Source organism: Tyto alba, unplaced genomic scaffold (assembly GCF_018691265.1).
Source record: "Tyto alba isolate M040663 unplaced genomic scaffold, T.alba_DEE_v4.0 Super-Scaffold_18, whole genome shotgun sequence".
NCBI classification, from domain to species: domain Eukaryota; kingdom Metazoa; phylum Chordata; class Aves; order Strigiformes; family Tytonidae; genus Tyto; species Tyto alba.
The window spans coordinates 5,477,782-5,503,075 of NW_024881280.1; the positions used below are offsets into that span (position 1 = coordinate 5,477,782).

Here is a 25,294-nt window from a genome sequence, read left to right on the forward strand (position 1 = left end):
AAGAAATAACTAGGTCACAATCCTCAGGAATTTAAATGAGATTTGAGGAAGTGTATTCCAAACTGATAACTGACACAAAGTGGTGTACATGTGTAAAGATGATGTGCAAATACTAGAAAGCTTCATGGAATACATACATTTTCAGGTTGCTTTTTAAAGAAAAATGAATAAATGAAATGGGAAATTACTATGGACATATAAAATGTGGTGCCACATGAGCAGAAAGCTGAAATTAAATATGTGACCTGTATCATGAAACAGAACAAAATCTGCTTAGCTGGTTACTGGAGAGGAGAAAAGGTAGTGTATTTGGCTGAAACCATAGGGGGAATGTAAGGAGGCTGACCTGAATTATCTGAAATGAAGTCAGCTAGGACACCAGTGTAATATTCTAGGAAAAAAGTGCCAGGGCATCTCTCCAGTAAAGCATCAGTGATCAAGATAGATAACACATCTGAACAGCACTGCCCCCTTAGAAAGAAAGAAAGAAACAAACAAAACACACACAAAACAAACAAGCAAAAAAAACAGGAGAGGTTGAAATGCACTTTATAGTTTTGTCCTATTTCATTTAAAAATAAAAGCATGTGTATAAATTCCTTAGAGGGCTGCCAGCACAACACAGAAAGCAGGACAAAAAGGTGTGTCATATTTGTACACAGTCCTGAATAATGCGGAAAGCATTCAAAACAACCATGGGTGCAGCTGAAATCAGGTGTGTCCTTTCCTACAGTAGTTTCCTTTATTGTCTCTCTTGGTCCTGGCCAGGTTAGAACGATAGAAATGTTTCAGGGGTGCTAAATGCGAAGGCTTCTCCTCCCAGGGCCAGGAAGCCAGGAGGAGGGTGGTGTTTGCAGGGCAGAGCCCCTTGCACAGATCACGAAAGATTTCATCAATCAGCTGAGAGAAAAAACGAATCCAGAGGTTTTTATCCAGACCCTGCATGGAGCGAACCTGATAGGCACAGTAAACACCGGTGAAAAGAAGACGGTCAAACTCTGCTAGAGGCAAGTGGGTGTCAGTCAGTGAGTAGTATCTCAGATGCTGTTCAATCTCTGCCGGTGTTTTGGGAACTTCATCCTCTAAAAGCTGCGTGAACCGCCGTGCCGGGCGCAGGGAGGCCAGCTCTTCATCCCGCAGCCGGATTGTCCCGTTGGCCTGAATATCCAGCCCTCCCCAGAGCATCTGGAAGAGAAGAGCAGCATGCGCGGGGGGAAGCCCAGCACAACCCCCTCCGCCAGCTGGAAAGCCATCCGCAACGCTGCCAAATTTCGGGCCGGACCGCGAGGCGGCCGCTCCCTGACTCGGCCCGCCTCGTCCCACTCCGTGCCCTTCCCCGCCAGCCCCGCACCCCTTTTCTGACCCCTCCACACCTCGGTTTCCCCGTGGGACCCACCCAGCTCTCGCCTCCCGCCCTGCCACTCCCACCGCAGCCCACGGCTGCCTTGGGTGGGGGGGTGCTTGGCCATTTGGTGGGAGAGTCACCCAACCCAGCGGGGACGGTCCCCTGTCCCACCCCGTGAGGTGCCACGGAGGGAGGGGGGTGGGGTGGGGTGTTAAACCCCCCTTCAGCTGCACCCCGCAATGGGAGGGAGCACAAACACAATTCGGGCACCGCTGAGGGGTTTTCCAGGCACTCCCGGAATCTGTCAGGGATGAGAGCGAGCAGAACGTGTTGAGCTTTTACATGCAGGCAGGTGGGAGCGTGGGCGCTAGCAGTGCCTCGGCCCACGGGCCCCCAACGCCCAGGAGACCTCGAACATGACGTCAATGTCCTCAGGGGCGCGACGGGGTGGGGTGGTGCCGGCGCCGTCCCTGCTGTGAGGATGTTCATCTGGAAGACATCAGGCAGAGTTTGGTAGCGCAAGACCGTGGCCCTCCCTGTTTATTTTCGTCCTGGGGTTGTCAATAATGCCTTTTCGTATTTCTGAGCTGCCACTCACAACTTGCCAAACGGGACAGATGCTGACCATGGGATTTTGATAAGCAAAACAAGCTTTTTGAGAGAAGCGGACGCGGTTAAGTGAGGCGAGTGTAAATTTTGGATCTGGTGGCCTTTAATCCTGCCAAAAGAGCTAAGGCGTACGGCGGCAGAGGCACTTGCTTTGACAGACGGCAAGGAAGCCCCTCATGCCAAATATGGGTGGGGTTTGAACTGCTGGGTTTTGTTTGCTTGGAGGTTTTTGCTGGGGAAAGTAACACTGCCCAACATAAGGAGGGTGCTGGGAGGCTCCTTGACCTGCTGGTAGAAACATAACCTAATGCTTATCCTGGTTTTATACTTCGCCCCTGGTAATCTGCCACTGGCAGGGTCAGAGTGTGAGGGTAAAAGAAACCCAGCCGGAGCCATTACGAGCTCCTCTCATGTCCAGCTAATAGCTTGCTTGGCCACCTGACATCATTTAAACTGGGAAAACTGGATACGAAGCCAGAGGAATGGGAGTTTATTAATATGAGAGTCCCATTAATCCTAAGAATTCTTCTATTTTCATTTACTAACAGACCTGTTGCTTTAACTTTCTGCATTTATTTTGCCTTTATTATTTCTTTCTTTGTGAAAAAGGAGACACGAGTGGCCTTGGCCCAGGACTGTGAGAGGAAGGCTGCATCCGCCCCTTCTCTGTATGGATCAGTGTAGTCATGTAGCCAAAACCCTCTTCTACTTTTTACAGATTCATCCTTCAGGCCAAGAAACATGAGCTCTCTGACATCTTTTTTTTTTTTTTTTTTTTTTTTTTTCATTTTTATATGGATGAAGGCTTTTTTATAGAAAAAAAAAAAAAAAGATAATTTATGTTGAGTACTCCAGAGTTAAGGTCAGTAGCTGTTTACAAAAAGCAGAAAAATGATTTAATACTCTGTGTGTGTGATGACTACTATCAAACCCTGCTTCCAACGTTCCATTCTTGATTAAAGCTTTTCAGGGAGATGTACGAGCTGCCTGAAGAAGTGCAAGTGCACCGCCACCCCCCAGGCTGTGGAGCTTTGTTTCTCTGCACAGCTGCAGGCTCCCTGATCCAAGCCAGCTGTGGCTTTGGAATGTGAGCAGGGACATAACCGCTCTTTCCTACCCCTCCATGGATGCACCAGCAAGGCTTATAGCTCAGGTAAAAAAACAGCAGCATCTGAAAACTCTTTTGCTGGTCTTCTCCCTTCTAACTGCTCTGCTAAATTCACGGATCCCTCTACTGAGAGATGGCTGATTAGCAGCAAAGTCGGTGAATAGCTGCCAAACTGCTGTTATTAGTAATATTAGTCATAAATATATGCAGCACTGGAATGTTGAGTAAAGTAAAACAAAAACTGAACAAAGCATAACAAATAATGTATTGAAATAATAGCATAAAATATCCTCTGGAGATGGGAAAATGGTCCCTTACTTACTTTATCATTCAACAGGTTTTGGGTTTTCCCCCTCCACCCCCCCCCCCCCCAAAAAAAAAAAAAAAAGCACCTGGAAAATCCACGCACATCATTGCAGGAGCAGAGTTTTTTCAGTGAAGACTCAAGAAAACCCTCCCCCCACTGCCGCCAAAACCAGCAGCAGGTCTTCATCTTGCAAGTAAGCACAAGCGCCTCCCGCAGCGAAGAGGCCCAGCCGGGACCCCAGCTCTCCCCCGGGGTCTCGGCCGGCCGAAGCCTTTGGCCATCCTCGAAGAAGGAGGCAAAGCGTCGGGCTCCTGGCGCTGCCCGAGGGTTTCCCAAGCCGAAAAGCCCCGCGGGGCCTGGCAGGTGCCCCTCCTACCTGCGAGCCTCTGGGATGCAGTGAACACGCAGAGGATCAGCCAGGCGTTGAGCTGCGCCGGGGCCATGGCAGCCCTGCAGCTCCGGAGGCGGCGAGAGCCGTTCGCTTGTGGCGTCTTTCCCTCTGCTGCTGCGGGTCCCAGCAGCCTCCGTTGGAACGGGGCCGTCTTTCTGTGTTTCTGGTCGCGGGCTCGGGACGGGCTTGCAGTTCAGCTCGCTGAACCCGGAGGGTATTTTCCATCGTATTTTGGAAACTTGGAAGAATTTGTTGTGAAGTTTTTGGCAGAATTGCTCAAGCTTCTTTTCCAAAGACTGATTTCCCACTGCGACTTATTATAGGAAGCTATCGGTTGCAAGAGACTTCGCTACGTGTGATTGCCACAGAAGAAGGGAGGACCTCCTGGCCCCTTCCACCTCCACACGGCACCTCTGTCACATCTCCGTGACACTTCTGCTTAGATCCTTGGCTTCATTTTCAGTTTTCCATTTTCCTGAGTTTGAAAATCTGCAAACAATCCCAAAATGTCACAAACAGATAAGGCCGGCAGTCTGGGCAGATTCACAGAAGGGCAGTAGCAGCCAAAATATACAAGCAGGCAGAAGAAAAGTCACTAGTTCAGTTCTGTATCAAACCTCCCAGAGGGAAAACTCAATATACTGACCTAGCAAACAGCAAGGATCAGAGCCAGCCAGGCTTTAGCACCTCATCATCCTCTCCTGTGACAAGACCTCTGGGTTGCAATGAGCACAGTCTGCCTAAGATGTTGTGAATTACACAGACGAAACTTCATCTGATTCCCTTCACAGCAGGTATCTGTTCTCCACACAACTTTGCAGATTTATTAGTGCCAGAGCCCCTGTCAAACTGTTCTATATTTCTACTCTGTATGGCACAGTACGGTCCTGGGTTCTCCCAACAGGTTCTGGGATGCCAGGGTTGTGTAATAATGAGTATAAATAAGTAATAATACCATCTCCCTCAGGTTAAAGGGGGGAAAGGAGTCTGAGGATGTGGGATTGAAATGCACCCTTTTCTCAACAAGTTACAGGGTGTCCGTTTGTAGTGACACTGTCACCAGAGAGTTGACGGAGGGTAGGGGTGATGTTCCAGTCAGGCAGCTGTCAGTGTGCAATGTAGCGCGTCTGCTGAAACTTCCAGGATCTGTAGCTGCACCTGGCAGTTTGTGGGCTCACACCAGCTATGAAGAAAAGCAGCACATAATGGAAGAGTCCCAGATTTGTCATAGGAGGAGGGGCCCTCAATAGCCAAAGCCATTCTTACCCTCGGTTTGGATCAAAATAAGAACTGTGCTTCTGTCATAGCCTCGGCTGTCTTCAAGTCAGGCTCCACTTCTTTCAGTTTTCATTATTTTCTGCTGCTTATGCTTTAGTTGCATCCCTTTCTTCTGGGAGGAGATAACTTTTATTAAACTGTCAATCACATGCTACTCAAGAGCCAGACGCTGATGACCCATCTGTGCAGTGAGATTCATGTGCCTTCTGTTTTGTGCCAGTCCCTTACAATCCACGAAGTACGCGTGACTTGATCTAGAAGTCACCATGCAAAAAACCCCCTTGCATCTCATGGGGCATGAAGTGGCCTCCCTTTAGCATGCAGCACGTGACACAAGGAGCAGACCAGGATTTTGGCCAACATCTGCGAAGGCCTTTTATGATTCTGTCAACAGGAAAATTTCCTAGGAACAGCTTTACTGGTGAAGTGGCTAAAGGTGGATGCCCATGTTGGTGGGGGGGTCAGGGGAGGAGGCTCAGAGGCTGTGCTTAGGTGACTGGTACAGTGGCAAGCTGAGGACAAGCATCAGTGGTAGATGCTGCCCTGAGCTAGGGGGGGTTTACAGAACCCCCTCACTATCCTGCGCAGAAAGGCAATTGCAGATCGATAAACAGATGCCTTGGTTGTTTGTAAAGCAGCAGTAGTTTTATGGTGCACAGAAACAAGCCTGAATTTCTAACAACTGCACATAGTCCCCGCACGTACGATGGCAATGTCAGGCAGTGCACCGGTTCCTCCTGAGGGATTCTGTCCTCACCAGGTATTCACAGCTGGACGTGCACGGCCCTGCCCCTCTGCACTCCCCCTGGTCATACCGTCTGTTGTAGGAGCCATTTCAATACGTCACTTCAAGCCAGGTTTCTGCAGGGGCACCTTGACCGGTGTCACTGTTTCCACCATGATCTCCCAAAGCAGGAAGAGGGGAAAGGGGAACAAGACATGGAGGGGTCAAAAACTGTAGGAGCTGGTTGGGTGCTGGCTGAAGCACGAGGTGTGGTTAATACGGCACCAGAAGAGTCTCTTTGGGAGGAAGGTTTCTGCAGGGAGATAGGCAGCGTCTTCAGGAAAGGGAAATTCTCCTTATAGAATTGGAGAAATCTCTTGCTTCAAACATCTCACTCGGAACTTGAGGAGACCACAATCCCCAGCCTGGGCCTGTCTGGCAAATGCTCAGGGGAGGAGGATGAGGAGAAGTTTGAGGAAAGACTGGAAAGAAGAAGTACATACGTGGCTTCCAGGGAAGATGTGGTTTGAGTCACTGGAGGGGAAGAAGGAAGAAAACCTTGAGGAAAGTAGGAGGGAAGCACTGACCATAACCAGACAGAACCTCCACTGTTATACTGGTATTTTCCACTTACGGTGCTGCTGGTCCTTATGGAAATCCTTTCCTTGTCTTTTTGTGAGCCGCATCCGCCGCTGGAAGGAGTAACAGGCTGTGTAAGGGGAAGATGTCACAGCACGCAGTGTGACGGGTGATGTGGGGCGTGCTGTCACCCAGCCTGTCCCTCAGCGCTCCCGTAGGCGCTGTTCTGCAGGAGCACAAGGCCCAGCTGAAATCCCCATCCGGATTTTGATGGGGGATCAATTGTCAGGGTCCATACAGACTACGTGGGCGTGACGGAGGACACCCTGACACCGCCAATAGCCACATCCTCAGGGAGGAGAGTCTGCTCGCCCAGCTGCAGGGAGAAATGCCAGAGTTCTGGAAAACACCAGCAAAACCTACTCAGCTGGAGAAGCTCAGCGTGGTGACCGTGAGTCATCACCTACAGTCTATTTGGCCCCGCAGTACCAGAAAATCTTCTGAAGAGTGTGTCTGTAAGTCAGCGACATCTGACTTCCATCTCATCCAACATCCTCCTACAGCTGGGAAATCCAGCCCAGGCCAACAAGCCTCGTGGAGGCTGGCAGCCTGGACCAGGCAGGGACAGAGGATTCCAAAGACAGCTTTGTGCTTGACCAAGCTGACCACGGCCTTGCCCAGCACGAAGCGAGTGCCCTAGGAGGCACAAGGAACCCAGAGAGAGCAGGCTCCATCGGCAAGAAGAGCCCCTGGAGCCCAGGAGCAGCGGAGGAGTAATGGGCCAACACTGGCAGTACCTTGTGAGGCTGTGTGACCTCTCGTGCCCCGGGACGGGCGAGCGAAGTGCGCCCTTCATAACCTCCCAGGCTTCTCTAACGAGGAGATTTGGGTCCATTACCAACTATTCCACCTATTAAAGATCTGCTGGAGCCAATGCCTGTCCCCACAGGGCTGGCTGCTTCTCTGGAACACACATCCTTCAGCAAACGTTGCGTGTTGTCCGACTTGACAGGGCATTGTGTCTAACGTTTCCCGATGTAGCGTCAATCAAATTCTCCCTCTGCACAGACATTATATTTAAACAGCAGTTTTCCTTCTGTTCCTGCTACCATCAGTCTTCTGATCTACTGTACTGGGAAATACGTATTTTTTTACGGTGCCTCAAGCAACCTGGGATGGGGGAGGGAGAATGTGGAGGGGGAAATGTGCTTTACAAAGAATTTTCACAGTAACAGAAGTGGTGCCAGGAACTTTTGTGTCTTGTGCAATAGGCATCTCCGTGCAAAAAGAGCCACTGCAACAGAAAACAGAACCAGCTGTGGAACGTGTTGTAGGAAGGGCTAAAACTACATTTCCTATTTAACCAGCTCAATAGATGGCAGATCAAGTGGAGCTAAGAGGTACATAACGCCCCGAACTTCTGCTGTGTCCCCTTCTCTTTCCTCTTTTCTATAAGGAGCTGTAACTTTTAAGGTGAGTTGCAAATGCTGTTAACTGCAGACCACTGTTCTGAGTCACATCCCAAAGACTGCCGGCCACAGCAGTCTGAAATAAATTAAAAAAAAAAAAAAAAAAAAAAAGTAAGAAGCCCATGCTTACAAGGCTGGGGTAGACACAGACAAACATGAAACCTGATTCTTACCATACAGTTCAGCTCTTTATTCTTGAAAACAGATCACATTCCAGTCACAATGGAGACCTGTTCCTTTTTTTCCTTAACTGAATTTATTACTGTCTTAACCTTTCCTCCATCCCATAATCCCCCAACCCCCTTTTTTAATTAGTGCTCTTAAAATTTAAAAGCTTAAGTAGCGATTCATGGAATCTCTACAAACAGCTTGTGAATTATTTTATGAAATCTCTTGTACTTTTCAGATCTTAATGAGGTCAGTCAACTTTCCGATGCAGAACTGCGTTATGCATTTTCTGGGCTAAGGACAAAGGACATTATTAATTGATGACTGCTGTAATGTGATCCCCTTCAAAGAGGTGGCGGGTGGACTGAAACTACGATATTTTTCCAGCTTTTTTGGAGAGAGCTGAGATTTTCCACAAGAGCAAAGACAGTGGTAGGGCTATTATATCATACAGCTCAAAATAATTGGAATAGTGACAAAAAGACATGGACTCTTGTCTATGGGACAAAGGAAAGAAGATATTGACTGCAGGGAAAAGCACAATCTGAAGATACTGGAGAAAGTAGAGACTAATTGACTGTGAAGAAAAAGCCAGCACGAGGGAGTGGCACGTGAGACGTTACCTGCAACTGCTCCTTCTGCCAGGAGAACAGGCACTGACCTAATTCCCAATGAACCAACGCAGAGGTTTCCACAATTGTTTAGGTCTGGACCCAGGCACATCTTGTGCTGTCCTAAAACCAACCGTATTAGAACCATTTACAAAAACCTTGACTGTTTGCTGTATTATCCCAGTTTTCCCAACACCCATCTTGGAGCTGAGATGCTGCTGTCCCATTGCTCAGGTTACACAGTACAGTCTCCTACCAGTGCTCAGGTTATGAATTATGCCTGCAGTGACAGTGAACAGAAGCAGTGTATATAAAGCATTTTAGTCACATGAAACGCCTGGACCCTGTTCAATTTGCAAACGAAAAAGATAAATCCAGTGTTTTACAACTCAGAGCAGCAGATAAACATCTACCAGTTGGGTTATCAGGATTGGAAATTAGCACCCTGTGCTTTTCACCTAGTTTGAAAACAGCATTATTCATGGGACCACAACAGGCAATCTCATATCAATTTTTATTATCATAAATATTATGTCAGAACAGAAAGGACAGTGCTGTGCATCCGCTCCACTCTGCTGTTATTTTGCATCTTCCTCCTTCTTGGCTCCTGCTTCTATTTTCAGGGGTTCTGGAGCTGCACGATAGGCCGGAAACGCCTCCCAAGGACTATTGAGATCAAACTTGCGAAATTCCTGAGAGAGCTCCACAGGTTCTGCCACTACCCGTTTCACTTCATCATCATACCGCACCTAGAACAGTGCAAAGGACACAGGCCAGTCATTTTCATCCAGTCTCTTGCAAAACTGTACCTACTGTTTTTAGATAGCTGTGAGCTGTACGCAGCCGTGACCCAGAGCGCCCTCCGCTACGAGCAATTCTACTTCTTATGCCCTGGACAGGCCACAGGCCTCTCTCACAGCTTCAGTTCTCCTCATTATTAAACAAAAGCCCTCCAGATGCCACCAAGACCTCTGGACTCAGCAGGAAAACCCTTCTCTTTGCTACCAAGTATCTCAGGTGTCCTGACTAACCACCCTGAATTAGGAGGGCCCAGCCTACAGTCCATATGGAATAACACATAGTTTGTCATATGACAAAGGAATTTCTCCTCAGTCACTGAAATAAGGTGGCCCATTCACCTGCCATAGCTAAGGACTACTCCCATGAATTTTTATAACATGGCAGCTTGTTCGGTTTTAGTTGTGCTTCTTAGCATAACACGAGACAAAAAGACAACCAGGGTGAAACGCAGGTGAGTACCAGACACCTCCAATTGGCTTGCTTCATCCTCACTGTGCCAGTCCAGATTTCCAAACCACAGCTCAGGAGGTGCTGCGTGGTCCTCACTTGCAGGTTCTGCCATTATTTCTATTTTTCTTCAAACCCTCTGTGACTTGCAGAACCTCACTGTTTTCTCCTGAGACTCAAGACAGTCTTAGAAGTGCACCAAATATAACTGCTTCTGCAAGGCTGTCATTTGAAACCAGACAAGTATCAAATATGCTCATTTCACTTGTGGTTTGACATACAGAGGTAAATATCTGACAGATGGCAAGAATCAGTTCAACTAGAGTTTTATAATCCAGGCCTACAAAAACTCAACAAAATGCAGTTCCAACTGCATTAAGATCAGTTCAGTCCTTTATTCCTCTGGGAATCTCCAGTTTTGCAGTGGAAAGTTTAATCTTCCAGAAGACAAGCTAAAAGCAGAAGCACTTTCTCTGACTGACAAATGTCTCTGTTATACAGCACATGAAATTTGCTCAATGTCTCTGGCCTTTGGCTGCCTTATTACGGATGACACTTTGTGATGACTTCAAATTTCCATGCAGAAGAGCTATACAAATCCTCTGGACTACAGACAAGTGAATCACCTTTACTGCCTTTCAGACAAAGGATTGTAAAGGAGTCACATCTCTGTACCAAAACTGAGATAAGAGTATTGGAAAGATTTGGTAACTTTAGACATGAGCGTATCTCCTACCTCCACATAACCAGAGAGTGGAAAGTCCTTCCGGAAAGGGTGGCCCTCAAACCCATAGTCTGTGAGGATTCGCCTTAGATCAGGGTGGTTGGCAAAGAAAACACCATACATGTCCCAAACCTAAATGAAAGGGAGCCAAGTTGGATTAGAAAAAAAAAAAAAAAAATCCTTCATGTATTACGGCCATAAAATTTCAGTTACATGCCTGGCTTTGTGCAGTGCCAGCGAAACTGATGTAGGAACTCATTCAAAAGCAAACCAAACACCCTTTTACCTCCTACTCTGAAAAGGCAGCCAGGGCAACACTTCTCTCTCTCTTCCTGAGGGCCCTGGGAATCAGTTTAATCAGGGAAACACAGCCCCCCTCCACAGAGGCCCTGCTCCCAAGTAGCCGGGCACGCACCTCTCTCTCATACCAGTTTGCTGCCTTGTGCACAGACACCGCTGAGTCAACAGGCGTCAGCTCATCGGTGTATGTCTTCACACGGATCCGACTGTTGAACCGCAGAGACAGGAGATTGTACACAATCTGAAGCAGGATAAAAGAAAGCACTGGCACACAAAGACTATTTCAAATATTACTTATCAGCAGAATCACATTCAGCGCTTCAGAGCTGGGCACTAAAAGACATTACTAGAGCTGAGGTTCCAATAGCTTAATTCTTTGGTCCTTAGATGTGTAATGAACATGATGTGAGATGTAGAAAACATGACGAATGAAGAAGAGCTGAAGTAAAGAGGGATACTAAAACTTAAGAAAAAAGAGAATACTGAAGTGATGGAGACACTTGACAATAGTCTTTCAACAGTCTGTCACAAAGAAAATGGCTATCAATTACTCTCAGCATCCAGTGGGAGAAAGCAAAGAAGAAATACACTTAATTTTCAGCAAAGTGGTTGGATACCAGGGAAAATTTATAACTCTTCTGGTGATGAAGTACTAATAAAAAGGCTGCTTATGAGGATTACTAGAACCTCTGGGGCTGGGGAGAAGGGGGAGCAGGAATACTTACCACAAGCAGACTGAGAAAAAAACGCAAACCTTTGTAAGAAATTGTGTAGCCTTGTTTGATACTGCCTCTGTGAAGATGGCTGGAAAAGGTGAATTCATTAAGGTGTATATTTCTATTACTTCTGTGAATCTACTACCTTGGTTTTTGAAGGAAAAATCCTGAATTAAGAAAATCTTCAACTTCTTCAGAGACTAGAGGCCTTTCAGTTAAAGAAACTCTCTCTGCAACTCTCAGGATTGTTGCTTAATCACAAGTTATGTTACTAAAAGTCAAAGCTCTCATTAGCAAAGGAAGAAGGAGCTATATTTAAAAACAACAGATATCTGATTAGCTAATATAGGTAACACAAACCTGCCACCCGTTGCTTTCTCGGTAGTTGTTGGTAAGTGATTTAATATCACAAGACAAACCAAAGGGGGAAGAAAAATCAGCTACTCTTCATTATCCTTGTTACTTGCTAGGAACTAAAAATTTACCAATTCACTTCTCTTGCCCAAGACAGTCTGCCCAGGTTAGACAGGAGAAGACAGACATTTCTTAACCCATAAGGCTGCCTAAAACACAGCCAGCCTCCTACAGCATGTGAGCCCTAGGTATTTTTTGCCACTGCCTTTTACTGATCTTACTAAATTATACTACAATAACATCTTTGCAACAATACTGTGAACAAAGCTTTCTAATAGCAGGTGAGAAGACAATATGCTGTGGTTTCCCAAAGATGTATCTTTTCTATTTGCACCTGCAATTTTTCTGCAGCTGAAAAGCTATACGGCAAGATATTCAAAAGAATCTGTGGGAACCAAATCTGCAATATTCACTGGAAGTCAGTGGAAATTCAGTGTCAGTGGAAGTTCACTGCCTGAAATCTTCTGAGAGCTTTCTGAAAATCTGCTTCATCTCATATGTGGTCCTGACTTTCAGGACCAACGCAACTAAATAGCCTTTCGTTTTGTTTGGTTTTTTTTTTTGAAGAGGAAAATTGTTGAGAAGATTGATGGGATTTAAAGAAAAACATGTTCAGCTGTGGTGACAACAGCAGTGGACAGGCCTAATTGGAAGATGGAAGAGCACCAGTTCACATCTGGCCAGAAAGAAGTCTCTAGACACTTTGGTGAAACCAAAACTAAACCAAAAAAAAAAAAGGGAAACAAACAAACAAAAAGAGAGAGAGACTTTCAGCAGAGCACAAAAGGAAAGTCAGACTAAGAACCCATACAGTATCAGTTCTGCTACTACTTCTAGGATCAACAGATTAAACCAAAGCCAGTATTTCAGAGCGGATTGTCCTTTCACTGTCAGAAAACAAAAAACATGGTCAGAGCTGCAACAGCACCCACATCCATCAACAATTGTGAGAGTCCTGCACATATGAGCACTTCTTACCTCAAAGCGGTACTGCCGAGACGGGACATCAACAGCAGTCAAGTCAGCCAAGGATTTGAACTGGGCATTAGTGTGATCTCGAAGGAAGGTGAGAACTGGAATGATCCCATCTGGATGGATCAGAAGTTCCAGCTCATTGAAACAGGTCACCTGATGAAAACAGCGACAAGGGCATGAGTACAAACACCAACAGGATCCAACATTATGAACGCCCAGCAGAACACCCAAAGAGAGCATAAGGTATAGGAGACACATAATGACATCAGATGAAGGGGCTTAATAATAGCAGTAACCTTCATGTAATTCTAACAATCCTTCTTCTCCAGAACAACTCCTGAAAACAGCTAACAAACAAGTAGTGTGTTCACTGGGTTCTGTTCCCCCCCACAAGAACAATTTCTCAAACAGCACTTACCTGTGCTTGCTGGATATACTTGGGCAGAATCTCAGCCACATACTCCCCAAAAGCACATAGTTGCTTCTGTTCTACTTCATTTTTTGGTCTGACAGTAGCTGAGGAGAAAATAAAGTTCCCAAGATTACGTCAGGGAACACGGAAAGCTACAAAAAGAAGAGTAGTGGCTCCCACCCCTGACTTAAAAATCCCTTTAACCAGGCTAGCTGTCTCTCGGTAGCTCTGGCAGAAGCCGGGCAGGTTTAGGCTCAGGTAACTTGAAAAGTTTATTATAGTAAATCCGAAGCTGAACACACAATATATGTATAGCGGAATATATAGGATCCCGCAATAGAGATCAGACTACAGCAACATACATATGTTGTGGTACACAGGACATGGAACTAGAGACTTTGATAAAGAAGGAAGTTTGTGTTGGTGCCAGGCTGAAGTATTTTTTTGTGAGCTGTAAATACAGCAGGACGAGCTTTCCAACAAGGTGCCGGAGAAGCAAATAACACGGTGAGAAAGAGGGGAAGAGATGACAGAACAATCCGAACTTATATACTGCTCATGACACTCAGCCTGGGTCTGGAAAGGATCTTTACTTTTCTAGGCCAAATAATGCTGGTTTTGTTTGATGCACCAGCATCTTAAGCAAGCCCTTCATAATCAAAACACCCTTGGATCTCGTGTTGCCTTCATTTTTTTTTTTTTCTGGTTACAACTACAAACACTCCTCGAGGTTCAGGGCTGTGCAGCCACCACCCAGGCACAACTTCGCGGGGAAGAAGCTCAGTACACCACAAAGCAGCGGGCAGGCCCACGAGAAAGGCCGCCGTGGGGAATCCAGAGCAAGCCGAGTTATCGACAGAGCCGCTTCCCTGCGCAAAATCCGGGTTTATGCGTGACGGGCACCCTCCCCCCCCCGGTTTCCCACACAGCCGCTAAAAGGGGTTTTGTGCCACAGCCCCTTCTGAGGGGCAGCCCCGGGGCCCGGCGGGGAGGTGACAGGGGCCCAACCGCATCCTCGGCCGCTTCCCTCGGCCCCACGCCGCCCAGCCGCGCTCACTCACGCCGAGTCTCCGCGGTGGAGCTCCCCGCCAGCCGGGCCTGGGCCTGGGCCTGGGCCTGGGCCTGCGCCGCCGCCGCCGCCGCCGGGGCTGCGCCTGCTGAGGGGAAAAACGGACCCGGCTGAGCGCCCGCCCCGCGGCCAGGGGCCGGCCGAGCCCCCTCCCGCGGTGCCGGGCGGCCTGGCCTCACCTCGCAGCGCAACCCTCCTCAACCCCCGCGCCGCCGCCCACATCCCCGCCGCGACACGGACGCGCAAGGGCACGGGCCGGAAGCGGAAAGCGCCGCTTCCCCGCTCCCCGCGGGGGAGGAGAGGGCGGGGGCGCGCTGAGGCGCTTCCCGGGGACGCTTCCGGGTCGGTGGCGGGAAGCGACGGGGGCCTGGAGCAGGGTGAGGGGCGCGGAGGAGCCCGGGGCGGCGGCGGCGGCGGGAGGAGGAGGAGGAGGAGGAGGCGGCGGCGGAGGCTCCGGGGCGGTATGAGGGGAGGCGGCGCAGGTGGGTGCCGTGGGAGCCCCGGGGGGCAGCGAGCTCCGTGGAGACGCGGCCTCCGGGCCCCGGGGCTGAGGGAACGCCGGCGCTTCCCACTGCGTGAGCGTGGCCCTGAGCGGGGGGGTGGGGGGGTGCGTGTGTCTTCGCTTTTCTGAGAATTTAGCCGTTTTCAGAAGTCGTCCCGGGGAAGAAAGATTGTCAGAATTACGCGAAAGTTACCGCTGTTTTTAAGCCCCTTTACCTGGTGTCGTGGTGTGCCTGCTGTACCCTACACCCCCTTTGTCTGGATGTTCCGCTGGATTCAGCGTGAGGTCCACCCACCCTGGCATACGGCAGGTCACTGCTTTTAGTTATGCAACATATGCGTGGAGTGTAAGATTTTTGCTTTACAGGACTCTTCGCTGTTCTACACCCCTCTTTCTGTACAGTGGAGATGCAAAGGCAGGGCTTTGTCTTTACAAAGAAGCATGTGAGATTTATGGCAGTCTTTAGCTGCTGTCGGCATTTCTTTTGTGACTTGATACCGGTCCTTTGGAAGTCGTGGAGGGCAGTGGGATCTGCAAGGATCCCTGTGAGGATCAAGAGCTTTAACTGAAGCGGGAGCCAATTTGCAGGATAGGCTTGTACCTGATAAAGCTCTAAGAATAGTACCGATGTGTTCTGTGCCAATTGCAGTTCCTCAGTCTCTTACAAACTAACGTATAGGTATTTTTCAGACAGACCAGAACTGTTTTAAACTCACATTAAGGGAATAATAAAGGCAGGCCATCACCAAGGATGGGACGGACTTGTCCAGCCAACTAAGGATGTAGACACTACTTCTCGTGAACAGAATTTAGGAGCCCTTCTGTATCAAGCAGAGCTATTGTAAGAAAATGGATGTTTGACAAAATAAAGCATGGAAGAGTAACTATGAATCTCCTGGAGAAAAGTCTCATCTTTGGGCAACATTGTACTGGAAATCATGTTCGGTATTAATTGAAGAAATTTGTGATATCAGTCACGATGGCTGATAGTTGAGGTGTAAAAATAAGCTTAAAGTGAATGCAGGCAGGCATCTATCTGCTCCTAATGCTGGCAAGAGCCATGCAAATAGAGCTCTTTTCTACAGCAGTCCTTCTCTGGTTCAGAACCTTTTTCGACCCACAAACTGCTTGAAGCTCTGCAAACAATTTCTGGTACCTGCTAAGAGGTGTTATCTTTTAAACTGAGTTCTCCTTGCCACTTGGGAAACAGTGGCTGACAACATCTAACTGGTTATTTTGCATGCTGAAGGTGTCTGGCGCATTAACAGAGTATAACCATCATTTATTTAATTTGATTAGCTTGAAGGACTGGTGGTTATGTCGGGCAGACTTCTCGCACATCTTTTAGGTAAAAACAAGTTCATCTTGCGTGATACCACTGCACAGAGTCATCATGTTGGTTTTGGATGGTCGTTACCTCCCCTTGATGATATGAAATGCTGTCTTTGTTAGCATGATACTGCAATCCTTTTTCCATCTAGCCCAGCTATGGTGCTGCCACATTTTTTTGGCTTCACGAGTCTCCTAGGGCGGTTGCTGGACTTTCCACTTGAAAAACTGTTGTTGCATTTCTTCCTGTCAGTGAAATGAGTGGTGAAAAGATATGCACGTCTCTCAGTTCTGCTGGGATGTGATGCTCACTGTACTGGAAGTTTGGTATATATTATAATCTTAATTATGCCAACTTCTCATTTGTTGTTTGAGATTCTGAAGCTCAAGCAGAAGTTTCTGGCTGCGCTATTTATATTCAGTCTAAAATATGCTGGCCTCTTACCAAACTGGTTGATTCTTCCCTGTACCCTGAAGTACTGCATAATCTTGTTAGTGAAGAGAGAAAGCCACGTAATTATTGTGATTTTACAGATTGCTGGAGGTCTGATCTGTGCAGCACCATGGACTCGTCAGAAGAGACTGGAGGCTCCTCTGCAGAAGAAAACTACTTTGTGAACTACACCTTCACTGATCGCTCCCACTCGGGCCGCGTGGCCCAGGGTATTATGAAATTATGCTTGGAGGATGAGCTCTTTGCTGATGTTACAATATCAGTGGAAGGCAAGGAATTCCAGCTGCACCGTTTGGTCCTCTCAGCTCAGAGTTGCTTTTTTCGTTCTATGTTCACTTCCAACCTAAAAGAGGCCCACAACCGGGTGATTGAGCTGCAGGACGTTAGCGAGAGTGTCTTTCAGCTCCTTGTGGACTACATTTACCATGGGACTGTGAAGCTGAGGGCAGAGGAGTTGCAGGAAACCTATGAAGTGGCAGACATGTACCAGCTGACTGCCCTTTTTGAAGAGTGCTCCCGTTTTCTGGCCCGTACAGTGCAGGTTAGGAACTGTCTGCAGGTCATGTGGTTGGCAGATCAACACAGTGACGTGGAGCTCTACACAGCTGCGAAACACTGTGCAAAGTCACATTTGTCCCAGCTGCAAGACACAGAGGAGTTCCTACACCTGCCTCTCCGCCTGCTGACAGACATCCTTACAGGTAAGGAGTTCTTGAGACTACCCAGGATGTGGATGTAGAAAGAGACTTTCAGAGAGTCTGTCAGGGATTGAACAAAACGGATGGAAAGATCCAAGCTTTCATAATCAATGTCTATTCAGAGGCTTAGCTAAGTGAAGCAAAGCAAAACATTCTGGATAACTTACTCAGAAAAAAACCTATGAATTGTTACTGGACATGAAGTATCTATAGAAGAGGGACAAAGAGGATGCTGGTAATTCCCAGCAGTTCCTGAGTCAACAGGTCAGTATTACAGGGGGTTTTAAACATAACTTAGTAACTTTCAACAATTTGTTGTACTTGTGTTTGAATTAAAAGTAAAACAAAGAAGCCCTACCAGAAACTAACATGAAAGTTGGTTGTGGCTTTTTTTTTATTTATTTAGTTTGCAATCATTTAACATAGTAAAGCAATAACTCATCATTTGTAAGAAGGCTTGAGCACAAGCCATATTTTTAGACTATGTTAGTGTTATTAACAATTTTAGATAATTGCTGAGATTATTTAGGCTCAGCTGACTGAAATAGAGGCATTGTAACATCTTAGGTAATACAGTAATTACCCTTCTTGTAAAGGTAATAATTGCCTTCCACAGTAATGGATGCAGTGACTCAGTGCTGTGAAGGAGTGTCAACACATCAAAAACTTAGTCCAGCTGCCACCAATCCTTAAAGATTCTCTGCTGCCCTAGGGGTACAGCCAGCACTTGAAAACCTCTCCGTGATGCTGCAGTCACAACTCTATTTTTGTGCATTGCCATATCATGGCTAGAGGAAACAAGAATGTAGAAGCAGCTCATACATTCAGATGTGCTGGACTTGGGACCAGAGAGATTGCCCTGTTCTTGCTTTAATGAAATAATTTTGTAAATGAGTCAGTAACTATACTTTGTGTGTCATGTGTTTTATATGCTGTTAAAACAATAAACCTACCATGACTGGCTTCTTTGGAATATCGGCAAATCTGTCTGCAAGACTTAAAATAGCCTTTAAAGTCGATGCTATGCATATGAGAGTCTTTACAGATATTGCATTGTATTATCTCTATTGCATCTAAAGAAATTCATGGTCAAAAACCTATTGAGAATATGTACTGATAGCTCAAAAAAACCTATGATAAAACAAGAGTAATTTTGATAACTATCTAGCTAAAGGTTTTTAAACTAAGTTGTGAGTTCATTAAAAAAAAAAATTAAATCCTGAAATCATGAAATAAAGCTATAGAGGTCAATCACCCTTAACGTCCTACGGATTCCATGTAGTAACCACAGTTTTAGGACTATGGCCTTTGGTGTCTGTGGTCCTAAATTAAAACAATTGCTCAATAAAACTTTTTTCTCATACATCATCCTCTGTTTCCATATATAGAACCACATTACTCAATATTGATGATGAAACTTAGCTCATAAAAGGGATTAAAATCTGAAATATACTCCTGGCGGTAGGGAAAATCTTTTTCTTTTACAATTCCTATATCTTTGTTTAGTTAATGGAGAATTAAATAGAGGAAGCTATTAGTGGGAAGGATTAAAATGAATGTCATGAAATAGTAATTTATTAAGCTTACCTTTTGTTGCATTCTGTGACCCACTTCAGAATCAAGGTTTCTATATGTAACCACTAAATGTGATGGATAGCTTATGGAAATCCCTTTCACTGACAAACAGTTGAAATATCCGCTTTTATTCCACACTTTTTCTCCTCCCTTCCAGTATAGAGAAAAGCACTGGAATTTGTCTGATGCTTTCAGCATCATTGAATTCAGGATTTGTCGTAAGAGCAGACTAAGAAATCAGAGAGCCTTCACAGGGAAGCCTCTTGGTGACTACAGACCCAATTGCTGGCTTTCAAACTGCAAGTAAATACTGAAAATCTAGATAATGTACTGATGACAATGATGGAATAGTTTGTGGCATAATCAGAACTTCCAATTAGGTCTGGAAACAAACTGAAATCTGATGCTGTCCGTTGAGGGTTTGCTACTGTCATGCTGCTAAGGAAAGCTGTAGTAGCTCATTGGGGATTTCCAAATGTTAAGAGGACAGCAGCAACACCAGGTGTTCAGTCTTGAGGGTCAGCTGTCTGGCAGTGCTCAGAGAAGGAAAATTTCTGCAGATGACTTTTGCTAGGTATGTTTCTAGGACCAGCCAGAAAGAAAAGCAACTGCTGAGATTCTCAAATAGCAGAATCTTTTTGCCTAAATGCTTAAATAAGAAAATACTTTTCATCATCAGAAAGGATGTAAGTTCTCTTTCCTGCCCTCGTTCTTTCGGATATAGGTTCCTTTGTTGAAATTCATCCAAAGTGCTTAAGATCTAGCAGCTCTGTCTTCTGATACTTATCCAAACTAATTTCATGTAGATGTCTGGCTGGCAGTGCTATCATGCCTGCCAAAATCTATAAGCCTCTGTATCTTTTTTTTTTTTTTTTCCCTTTTAGAAAGTAGGGTTTGTGGTTTTCCCTTTTAGAAAGTAGGGTTTGTGGTGGGAGTTGGGGGCGGGAGTCGCAGGGAAAGGATGTTCCTGAGTACATACACCTTTGTCTAGGTATCATAAATGCCTTTCTATCCCCAAACCACAGATGGCGTTCCATGTTCTCAAAATCCAACAGTTGCCATAGAAACCTGGATCAACTTCAACAAGGAGGAGCGAGCGGGCTTCTCGGAGACGCTGCGATCGAGTCTGAAGGTATAAACCCACCTGCTCTTCTGGGGTTGGTGTCACATTTGCTGGTTTTGCGCTTCCCAAGGCCTTCTGCTCACAGGTGTGACTTGAAAGTCGCAGAACACAAATGCCATTGAAATTCACAGTGCTTGCATGAGGAATACTTTCATTGTCAGAAATAGCAACCCCACTGACAGCTTTTTTAATTTAACCTGAGGCTGCTTTCACTAGTGACTGGAGCGATGCCACAAATAACTTATTTCACCAGATGCTCAGTTACCAAAGAGGCCATTCAGAGACCCGAGTTTGGCATTCCCCTTATAATAACTCTACTCCATCAGTGATGTCACCAGCCCTTACCTAAACCGCAGACACGCAGGTTCCAGTGAAGTCTGTTGCTGTTTTGCTATGTCAGATATGACTGGTATCTTGAAAAGGTTTTGAGGCTCTGAGTCCTGAATGCTGTAGGGTGGCAGGACTTGGGAAGCAGCACACACACACCCCTCAGGCCCACAGGTGGGTCCTAAGCTGAAAAATTCAGACTTAGGCATGGCTGCTGTCTGTGTAAACAGGTCCAATTCTGCTGACAGACTCCTCCTTTCTCTCAGGTGATTGGAGAAAATGTTCACATCTACCTGATTGGAAAGGAGTCATCGCGTACCCATTCACTGGCCGTGTCTCTGCATTGTGCTGATGACGACTCCATAAGCGTGAGCGGCCAGAACAGCCTGTGTCACCAGATCACTGCAGCCTGCAAGCACGGTAGCGACCTGTATGTTGTCGGTGGCTCCATTCCACGGCGCATGTGGAAATGCAACAATGCAACTATAGACTGGGAATGGTGTGCCCCTCTGCCCCGTGACCGGCTCCAACACACCCTCGTCTCTGTGCCAAGCAAGGATGCGATATATTCACTGGGGGGGAAAACTCTCCAGGACACTCTCTCTAATGCCGTCATATATTACAGAGTACGAGACAATGTCTGGACAGAGACCAGCCAGTTGGAAGTGGCGGTCTCTGGAGCTGCGGGTGTAAACCTTAACGGTGTCATTTACCTGCTGGGCGGGGAGGAAAATGACTTGGACTTCTTCACCAAGCCCTCTCGGCTAATTCAGTGCTACGATACCAACACGGAGAAATGCCATGTGAAGCCATACGTACTGCCTTTTGCGGGGCGCATGCATGCTGCTGTACACAAGGATGTGGTGTTTATTGTGGCCGAGGGGGATTCCCTGCTATGCTACAATCCCCTGCTGGATAGCTTCACCCGGCTGTGCCTGCCCGATGCCTGGAGCTCTGTACCATCCCTCTGGAAAATTGCCAGCTGCAACGGCAGCATCTATGTCTTCCGTGACCGCTATAAAAAGGGCGATGCAAATACTTTTAAACTTAACCCAGCCACCTCTGTTGTAACTGTCACAAGTGGCATCAAAGTGCTGCTCACTAACCTGCAGTTTGTCCTGGCCTAAGCAGGAAACATGGGCCATGATAGAAAGGGCAAGAACGGTGTTCTGCTGTGCAGCTCCGAGGCACCCACCACCCTCAGCACCAGTCCCAGTTACTACAAGCTCACAACATCCAGTAAAGACCCCATCCTGTGCAGAGGAAGTACAGGTTTTCTGGCTGTGGGCCTATTTTTTTCCATAGCACTATCAAACTGCTGCATCTTAGATTTCAGATGGACTAAATGCTATTACTTTGATCCCTTGATGATAAACTGCTTGCGTTTGAGGCCCAAACTGCAGCAAATGGCTTTTTTAGCCTAGAACCAATCCACCAGTAACAAATCCTATGGCATATGGACAACATCCTCCTTGGCCCAGACTGCTAGTTTTAGCTGCCTAGGAGACTGCGTGTTGCTGCCGTGTCAGTCACAGAGTTAGATGTGCACTGTGTCCTCCAGGGATGTCCCCATTTAAACATTCCTGTGTCCCCATTGCAGAAGGAGCAACTGGCAGAAATATTTACAGCAGACAGATTCCAGAGCTGACCCCAGGACCTTTAGTAGGCTGCATTATTCAGCACTTCTCCTAGAGGAGTGGTAACAAACTGGGAACTTGCTTACTGCTCTGTCATCACCTAGCATAAAGAGGGAGATTGTTTTTAGGAGCATTGGTTTCCTTTACCATACAGGGAATCCCCACCTGTAACCATAATGTTGGTGAAAGACAGAATTAAGACCACTTCCTCCTGCTCCTCTCTGTTGGCACTGTAACCCTTTGGGTAAGAATTTGAATAAAGTCTCTGCTGAGACAAAAGTTTCTTTTCCTTTGCTGCAAATTTTACAGAACTTCCTGTGGAGTGCAGTTTGGCTCAGCACTGATAATGTGTGTGGGAAAGAACAACTATGGGGCCTCAAGAGAACTAAGATATTAGCCATAAGGAAAGAAAGCTTTAATGAAACAGTCCAACCTCCTCTTTACTGTAATCTATGTAAAAAACTTATTTATTGATGGTCAAGAAATATAGTGCTTAAGCTTTCATTAGATCATTAAAGCATAAGGCTTTTTTTTTAAAGCAGTCAAGAGATTTTTTGATAGTTCTTACTGACACTATGCATTTGTCCCAGCGATCATGTTCCTGTGGAATGTCTCCAAGACCTGGACTTGCTTGTGCCGAATGAGGATGTGGGGACGGATCTTGGCAATAGCCTCTATTGCTTCCTGAGGGCTCCAGTGATGCAGCTGAAAAGGCAGAAACCCTGCAAATGAAAATCCATTCCATCCCTGTACCGGTTAACGGGGCCTTCCTGGAGGCTGTAGGCAACCTTAGAGTTGTTAGAAAACTTGCTGCTTTGCCCCTTCTGTTTACTTCGTGTTCTGCTCAGAGGGGCCTGAATGTCAGTGCAAGTTCATGAAATGAGTCCTTGGTTAAAGAGGGATGGTCCCTACCTGCGACCTCCGTTTTCTGTCTCGCCCATGCTTCTATCACATTGTGAATAATTTCCTGTCCTAGTCCCACAAGTCTAGAGCAAAAGTGCAGCTTGCTCTTTTTGTTTTTTGTTTTAACTTTACTAGTACTCCCATTGCACTTCAGTGCTTAGAAAATTTTCCCTTCAGTGCTAAGGGAAAATTTTCCCAGGAACACTTAACACCACCAACAGAAGAATCCACTGGTGGGATTTTGTTCTTAGTGCTGGCTTACTCAGTTGGGTCTATAGAGGAACTCAGAAAACCAAAGTCACTTCTCTTGATCTTGAATTGTATTTACTGAAAAGCTTAGAAAAGCTTGCCATTTCAGTTAACCAAGGAGAAAATCTGAACAATAAAAACAGATGTTTATCTGCTCAGTGAACCTACCTTCAACGCGTGACTTGTTATTCCCATCTCAATCTGTTCCTCCACAGAAAGAAGAAAGGCAGAATCATTCAAAACCTGTTGAAAACTTACTATACTAATGTCCCAGAAAACTGAGCAGCTTCCTGAAGTCTGACTGATCTGCCAGAACCAGCAACAGATACTATCAGACCATGTGTTTCAAAGCTGTGTTGCATTAACAGTTTCTCTTTCCCATAAGGTCAGAACATCTTTGCCAGTGCCTGTGCTAATAACTCAGCTGGCAGAGGCAGACCTTACAGATGAATGAAAAGACTACTTACAACAGCAGCTATATGGCAGCTTCACCACCATCTCGTTGCCAGGAAGCGTTATCTTGACAGTATCATAAGCACAGATGAACAAGGTGCGCAAAAACAAGCTACATTATCAAAGAAAGCTTAGACCATAGTTCAGCAAACATTGTTTCACTGGTTCATTTACTCTGCATTTGCCACATTCTACAAAACAGCAAGGTAAGTTTGGGGCCTAGCTATCTACCTCTCTTAAAATGGGTCTTCAGTCCAAACTCTGTAAAATCATGGAACATTATTGCACCTGTACATGTTCAGGCTTCTTGAAGAAAAGCAAACTGTAAAGGTTGGCTGTATTTACCCAGACTGTCTGAAAATAAACCACATTTAGCATAGAATCCTTCTTACTTGAATTAAGTACGCTGCCACCATGGTGGCACTGCGGGAGCGTCCTGCCTTGCAGTGCACATACACACTGTTACCGCAGGCTCGGTGTTTCAGTATGAATTCAACACCTCTGTGGAGGCTTTCCAAGGTGGGGACTCCAGTCAGATCCACGGTGCTGAGACGCAGTTGCTCCACTCCCATCGCCTCCCATTCCTGAAATGAGCATAGCCGATTCGAGCAGTTAACTTTCTGTATATTTTTTTTTTTTCCCCAGAGAGAAAACCCAGAACCTGTTGAGACTGGTGGGAAATTAAATGGGGTTGTAAGCAGGCTTTGAATGTCTGTGCTTTAAATCCGATGGATGAAAACTTTAGCGTTGCTTATCAGAAAGGATAAATTAAAGGGAACTGAAAACATGGGGTTCAGCTAAAAGATAGGAGGGGAGCTGGGATCTTGTCCCGAAACAAAAGGCATTCTTGTGTTTGCATAGGGACGTACGTGAATTTAGTGCTCCCCTCCCCGCCGTAACCAACACTTGCATCCCCACTCTTCACTGGTCCGTCTCATAGTTTTTAAAGTCGGCGTAGGTACGAAGGAGCCGCCTCTTTGCTGCGAGAGGGACTCGGCGGTCTCTGAGGAGGCGGCCGAAGCCTCACCCGCGCCGGGACAGGCGGAACGACAAGAAACCCTTCGGGAGGGCAGCGGCAAGCTCGCCGGGCTCACCTGGGCGGAGCAGCAGAGGAACCGGGTCTCGTACTCCTCGTTGAGGGTGACCACGGCGCGTACGTTCTCCTCCGCCACCAGCTACGGGCACAGGCACCGTCAGGAACCCTCAGGCACCGCCGGCCCGCCCCGCCCCGCCCCGCCGCTCCCGCCCTTACCCCGCGGCTGCGTCCCCGCAGCGGCAGGGCCCCCAGCAACACGGCGCCGTCGATGCGGTGGAACCAAGGCCGGCGGGACCCGGGTAACCGCGCCCGCACCGCCGTGTAGAGAAGCGTCGGGTAGAAGAGGAGCCGCGCGGCCCCGGCCCTCAGCGCCTCCGCCGCCGCCGCCATGGCGGGCCGAGGAGCGGTGCGGGCGAGCGCACCCAGCGGGGGGAGCGCGGGGGGACGGGGAGGGGCCGGCGGGGGAGGGCGGGCCCCGGGCCCCTTCCACCTCGGGCCCGCCTTGGTTTCTCCCGGAAGCGCCGCCATCTTGCGGAGCCGGCCTGAGGCGGCGCAGGGAGG

General features: G+C 47.1%; 4 protein-coding genes across 8 annotated transcripts; 1 reads left to right on the forward strand and 3 right to left on the reverse strand.

The window, feature by feature from the left end:
* Positions 1-533: 533 nt before the first annotated feature.
* On the reverse strand, positions 534-3,922 carry FAM180B (family with sequence similarity 180 member B). Of its 2 annotated transcripts, none has more exons than XM_032993385.2 (3): positions 3,746-3,922; positions 1,755-1,834; positions 534-1,185 (listed from the first exon to the last, which is right to left on the reverse strand). In XM_032993385.2, the coding sequence occupies exons 1-3, from the start codon at positions 3,810-3,812 to the stop codon at positions 712-714; spliced, it is 621 nt and encodes a 206-aa protein (XP_032849276.2). In that variant the 5' UTR covers positions 3,813-3,922; the 3' UTR covers positions 534-711. The 2 variants fall into 2 exon arrangements, with proteins under 2 accessions (XP_032849276.2, XP_032849275.1); XM_032993384.2 differs by having other exon boundaries at positions 1,688-1,834.
* A 5,162-nt stretch (positions 3,923-9,084) lies between these two features.
* NDUFS3 (NADH:ubiquinone oxidoreductase core subunit S3) lies at positions 9,085-14,726 on the reverse strand. Of its 2 annotated transcripts, none has more exons than XM_032993374.2 (7): positions 14,627-14,726; positions 14,440-14,535; positions 13,385-13,482; positions 12,970-13,119; positions 10,977-11,102; positions 10,574-10,693; positions 9,085-9,338 (listed from the first exon to the last, which is right to left on the reverse strand). In XM_032993374.2, exons 1-7 carry the CDS (start codon positions 14,667-14,669, stop codon positions 9,168-9,170), a joined length of 804 nt encoding a protein of 267 aa, XP_032849265.2. In that variant the 5' UTR covers positions 14,670-14,726; the 3' UTR covers positions 9,085-9,167. The 2 variants fall into 2 exon arrangements, with proteins under 2 accessions (XP_032849265.2, XP_042646715.1); XM_042790781.1 differs by having other exon boundaries at positions 14,440-14,532; positions 14,627-14,717.
* Positions 14,727-14,740: 14 nt separating this feature from the next.
* Positions 14,741-22,371, forward strand: KBTBD4 (kelch repeat and BTB domain containing 4). Of its 2 annotated transcripts, none has more exons than XM_042790780.1 (4): positions 14,741-14,824; positions 16,813-17,433; positions 20,031-20,137; positions 20,722-22,371. In XM_042790780.1, the coding sequence occupies exons 2-4, from the start codon at positions 16,842-16,844 to the stop codon at positions 21,580-21,582; spliced, it is 1,560 nt and encodes a 519-aa protein (XP_042646714.1). In that variant the 5' UTR covers positions 14,741-14,824; positions 16,813-16,841; the 3' UTR covers positions 21,583-22,371. The 2 variants fall into 2 exon arrangements, with proteins under 2 accessions (XP_042646714.1, XP_032849263.1); XM_032993372.2 differs by lacking the exon at positions 14,741-14,824 and adding an exon at positions 14,894-14,929.
* Positions 22,372-22,531: 160 nt separating this feature from the next.
* Positions 22,532-25,171, reverse strand: PTPMT1 (protein tyrosine phosphatase mitochondrial 1). 2 transcript variants are annotated; one of them, XM_042790782.1, is made up of 5 exons: positions 24,950-25,171; positions 24,792-24,872; positions 24,090-24,281; positions 23,413-23,451; positions 22,532-22,797 (listed from the first exon to the last, which is right to left on the reverse strand). In XM_042790782.1, the coding sequence occupies exons 1-5, from the start codon at positions 25,121-25,123 to the stop codon at positions 22,666-22,668; spliced, it is 618 nt and encodes a 205-aa protein (XP_042646716.1). In that variant the 5' UTR covers positions 25,124-25,171; the 3' UTR covers positions 22,532-22,665. The 2 variants fall into 2 exon arrangements, with proteins under 2 accessions (XP_042646716.1, XP_042646717.1); XM_042790783.1 differs by lacking the exon at positions 23,413-23,451 and having other exon boundaries at positions 22,532-22,814.
* Positions 25,172-25,294: the final 123 nt, after the last annotated feature.

What these genes read in the sequence shown, in the direction of transcription:
- PTPMT1 (XM_042790782.1), bottom strand. Translation starts at nt 25,123, where the DNA reads ATGGCGGCGGCGGCGGAGGCGCTGAGGGCCGGGGCCGCGCGGCTCCTC. An exon ending in TGCGGGGACGCAGCCGCGGG is followed by an intron (nt 24,873 to 24,949) that starts GTAAGGGCGGGA and finishes CTGTGCCCGTAG; the next exon opens with CTGGTGGCGGAGGAGAACGT. An exon ending in TCCTCTGCTGCTCCGCCCAG is followed by an intron (nt 24,282 to 24,791) that starts GTGAGCCCGGCG and finishes TGCTCATTTCAG; the next exon opens with GAATGGGAGGCGATGGGAGT.
- KBTBD4 (XM_032993372.2), top strand. An exon ending in GCTGACAGACATCCTTACAG is followed by an intron (nt 17,434 to 20,030) that starts GTAAGGAGTTCT and finishes CCCAAACCACAG; the next exon opens with ATGGCGTTCCATGTTCTCAA. An exon ending in CGCTGCGATCGAGTCTGAAG is followed by an intron (nt 20,138 to 20,721) that starts GTATAAACCCAC and finishes CCTTTCTCTCAG; the next exon opens with GTGATTGGAGAAAATGTTCA.
- NDUFS3 (XM_032993374.2), bottom strand. Translation starts at nt 14,669, where the DNA reads ATGTGGGCGGCGGCGCGGGGGTTGAGGAGGGTTGCGCTGCGAG. An exon ending in GAGGAGGGTTGCGCTGCGAG is followed by an intron (nt 14,536 to 14,626) that starts GTGAGGCCAGGC and finishes TTTTCCCCTCAG; the next exon opens with CAGGCGCAGCCCCGGCGGCG. An exon ending in CTCGGCAGTACCGCTTTGAG is followed by an intron (nt 11,103 to 12,969) that starts GTAAGAAGTGCT and finishes ATCCTGCTTCAG; the next exon opens with ATTGTGTACAATCTCCTGTC.
- FAM180B (XM_032993385.2), bottom strand. Translation starts at nt 3,812, where the DNA reads ATGGCCCCGGCGCAGCTCAACGCCTGGCTGATCCTCTGCGTGTTCACT. An exon ending in TGCATCCCAGAGGCTCGCAG is followed by an intron (nt 1,835 to 3,745) that starts GTAGGAGGGGCA and finishes GATGTCTTCCAG; the next exon opens with ATGAACATCCTCACAGCAGG. An exon ending in ACATTGACGTCATGTTCGAG is followed by an intron (nt 1,186 to 1,754) that starts GTCTCCTGGGCG and finishes CTTCTCTTCCAG; the next exon opens with ATGCTCTGGGGAGGGCTGGA.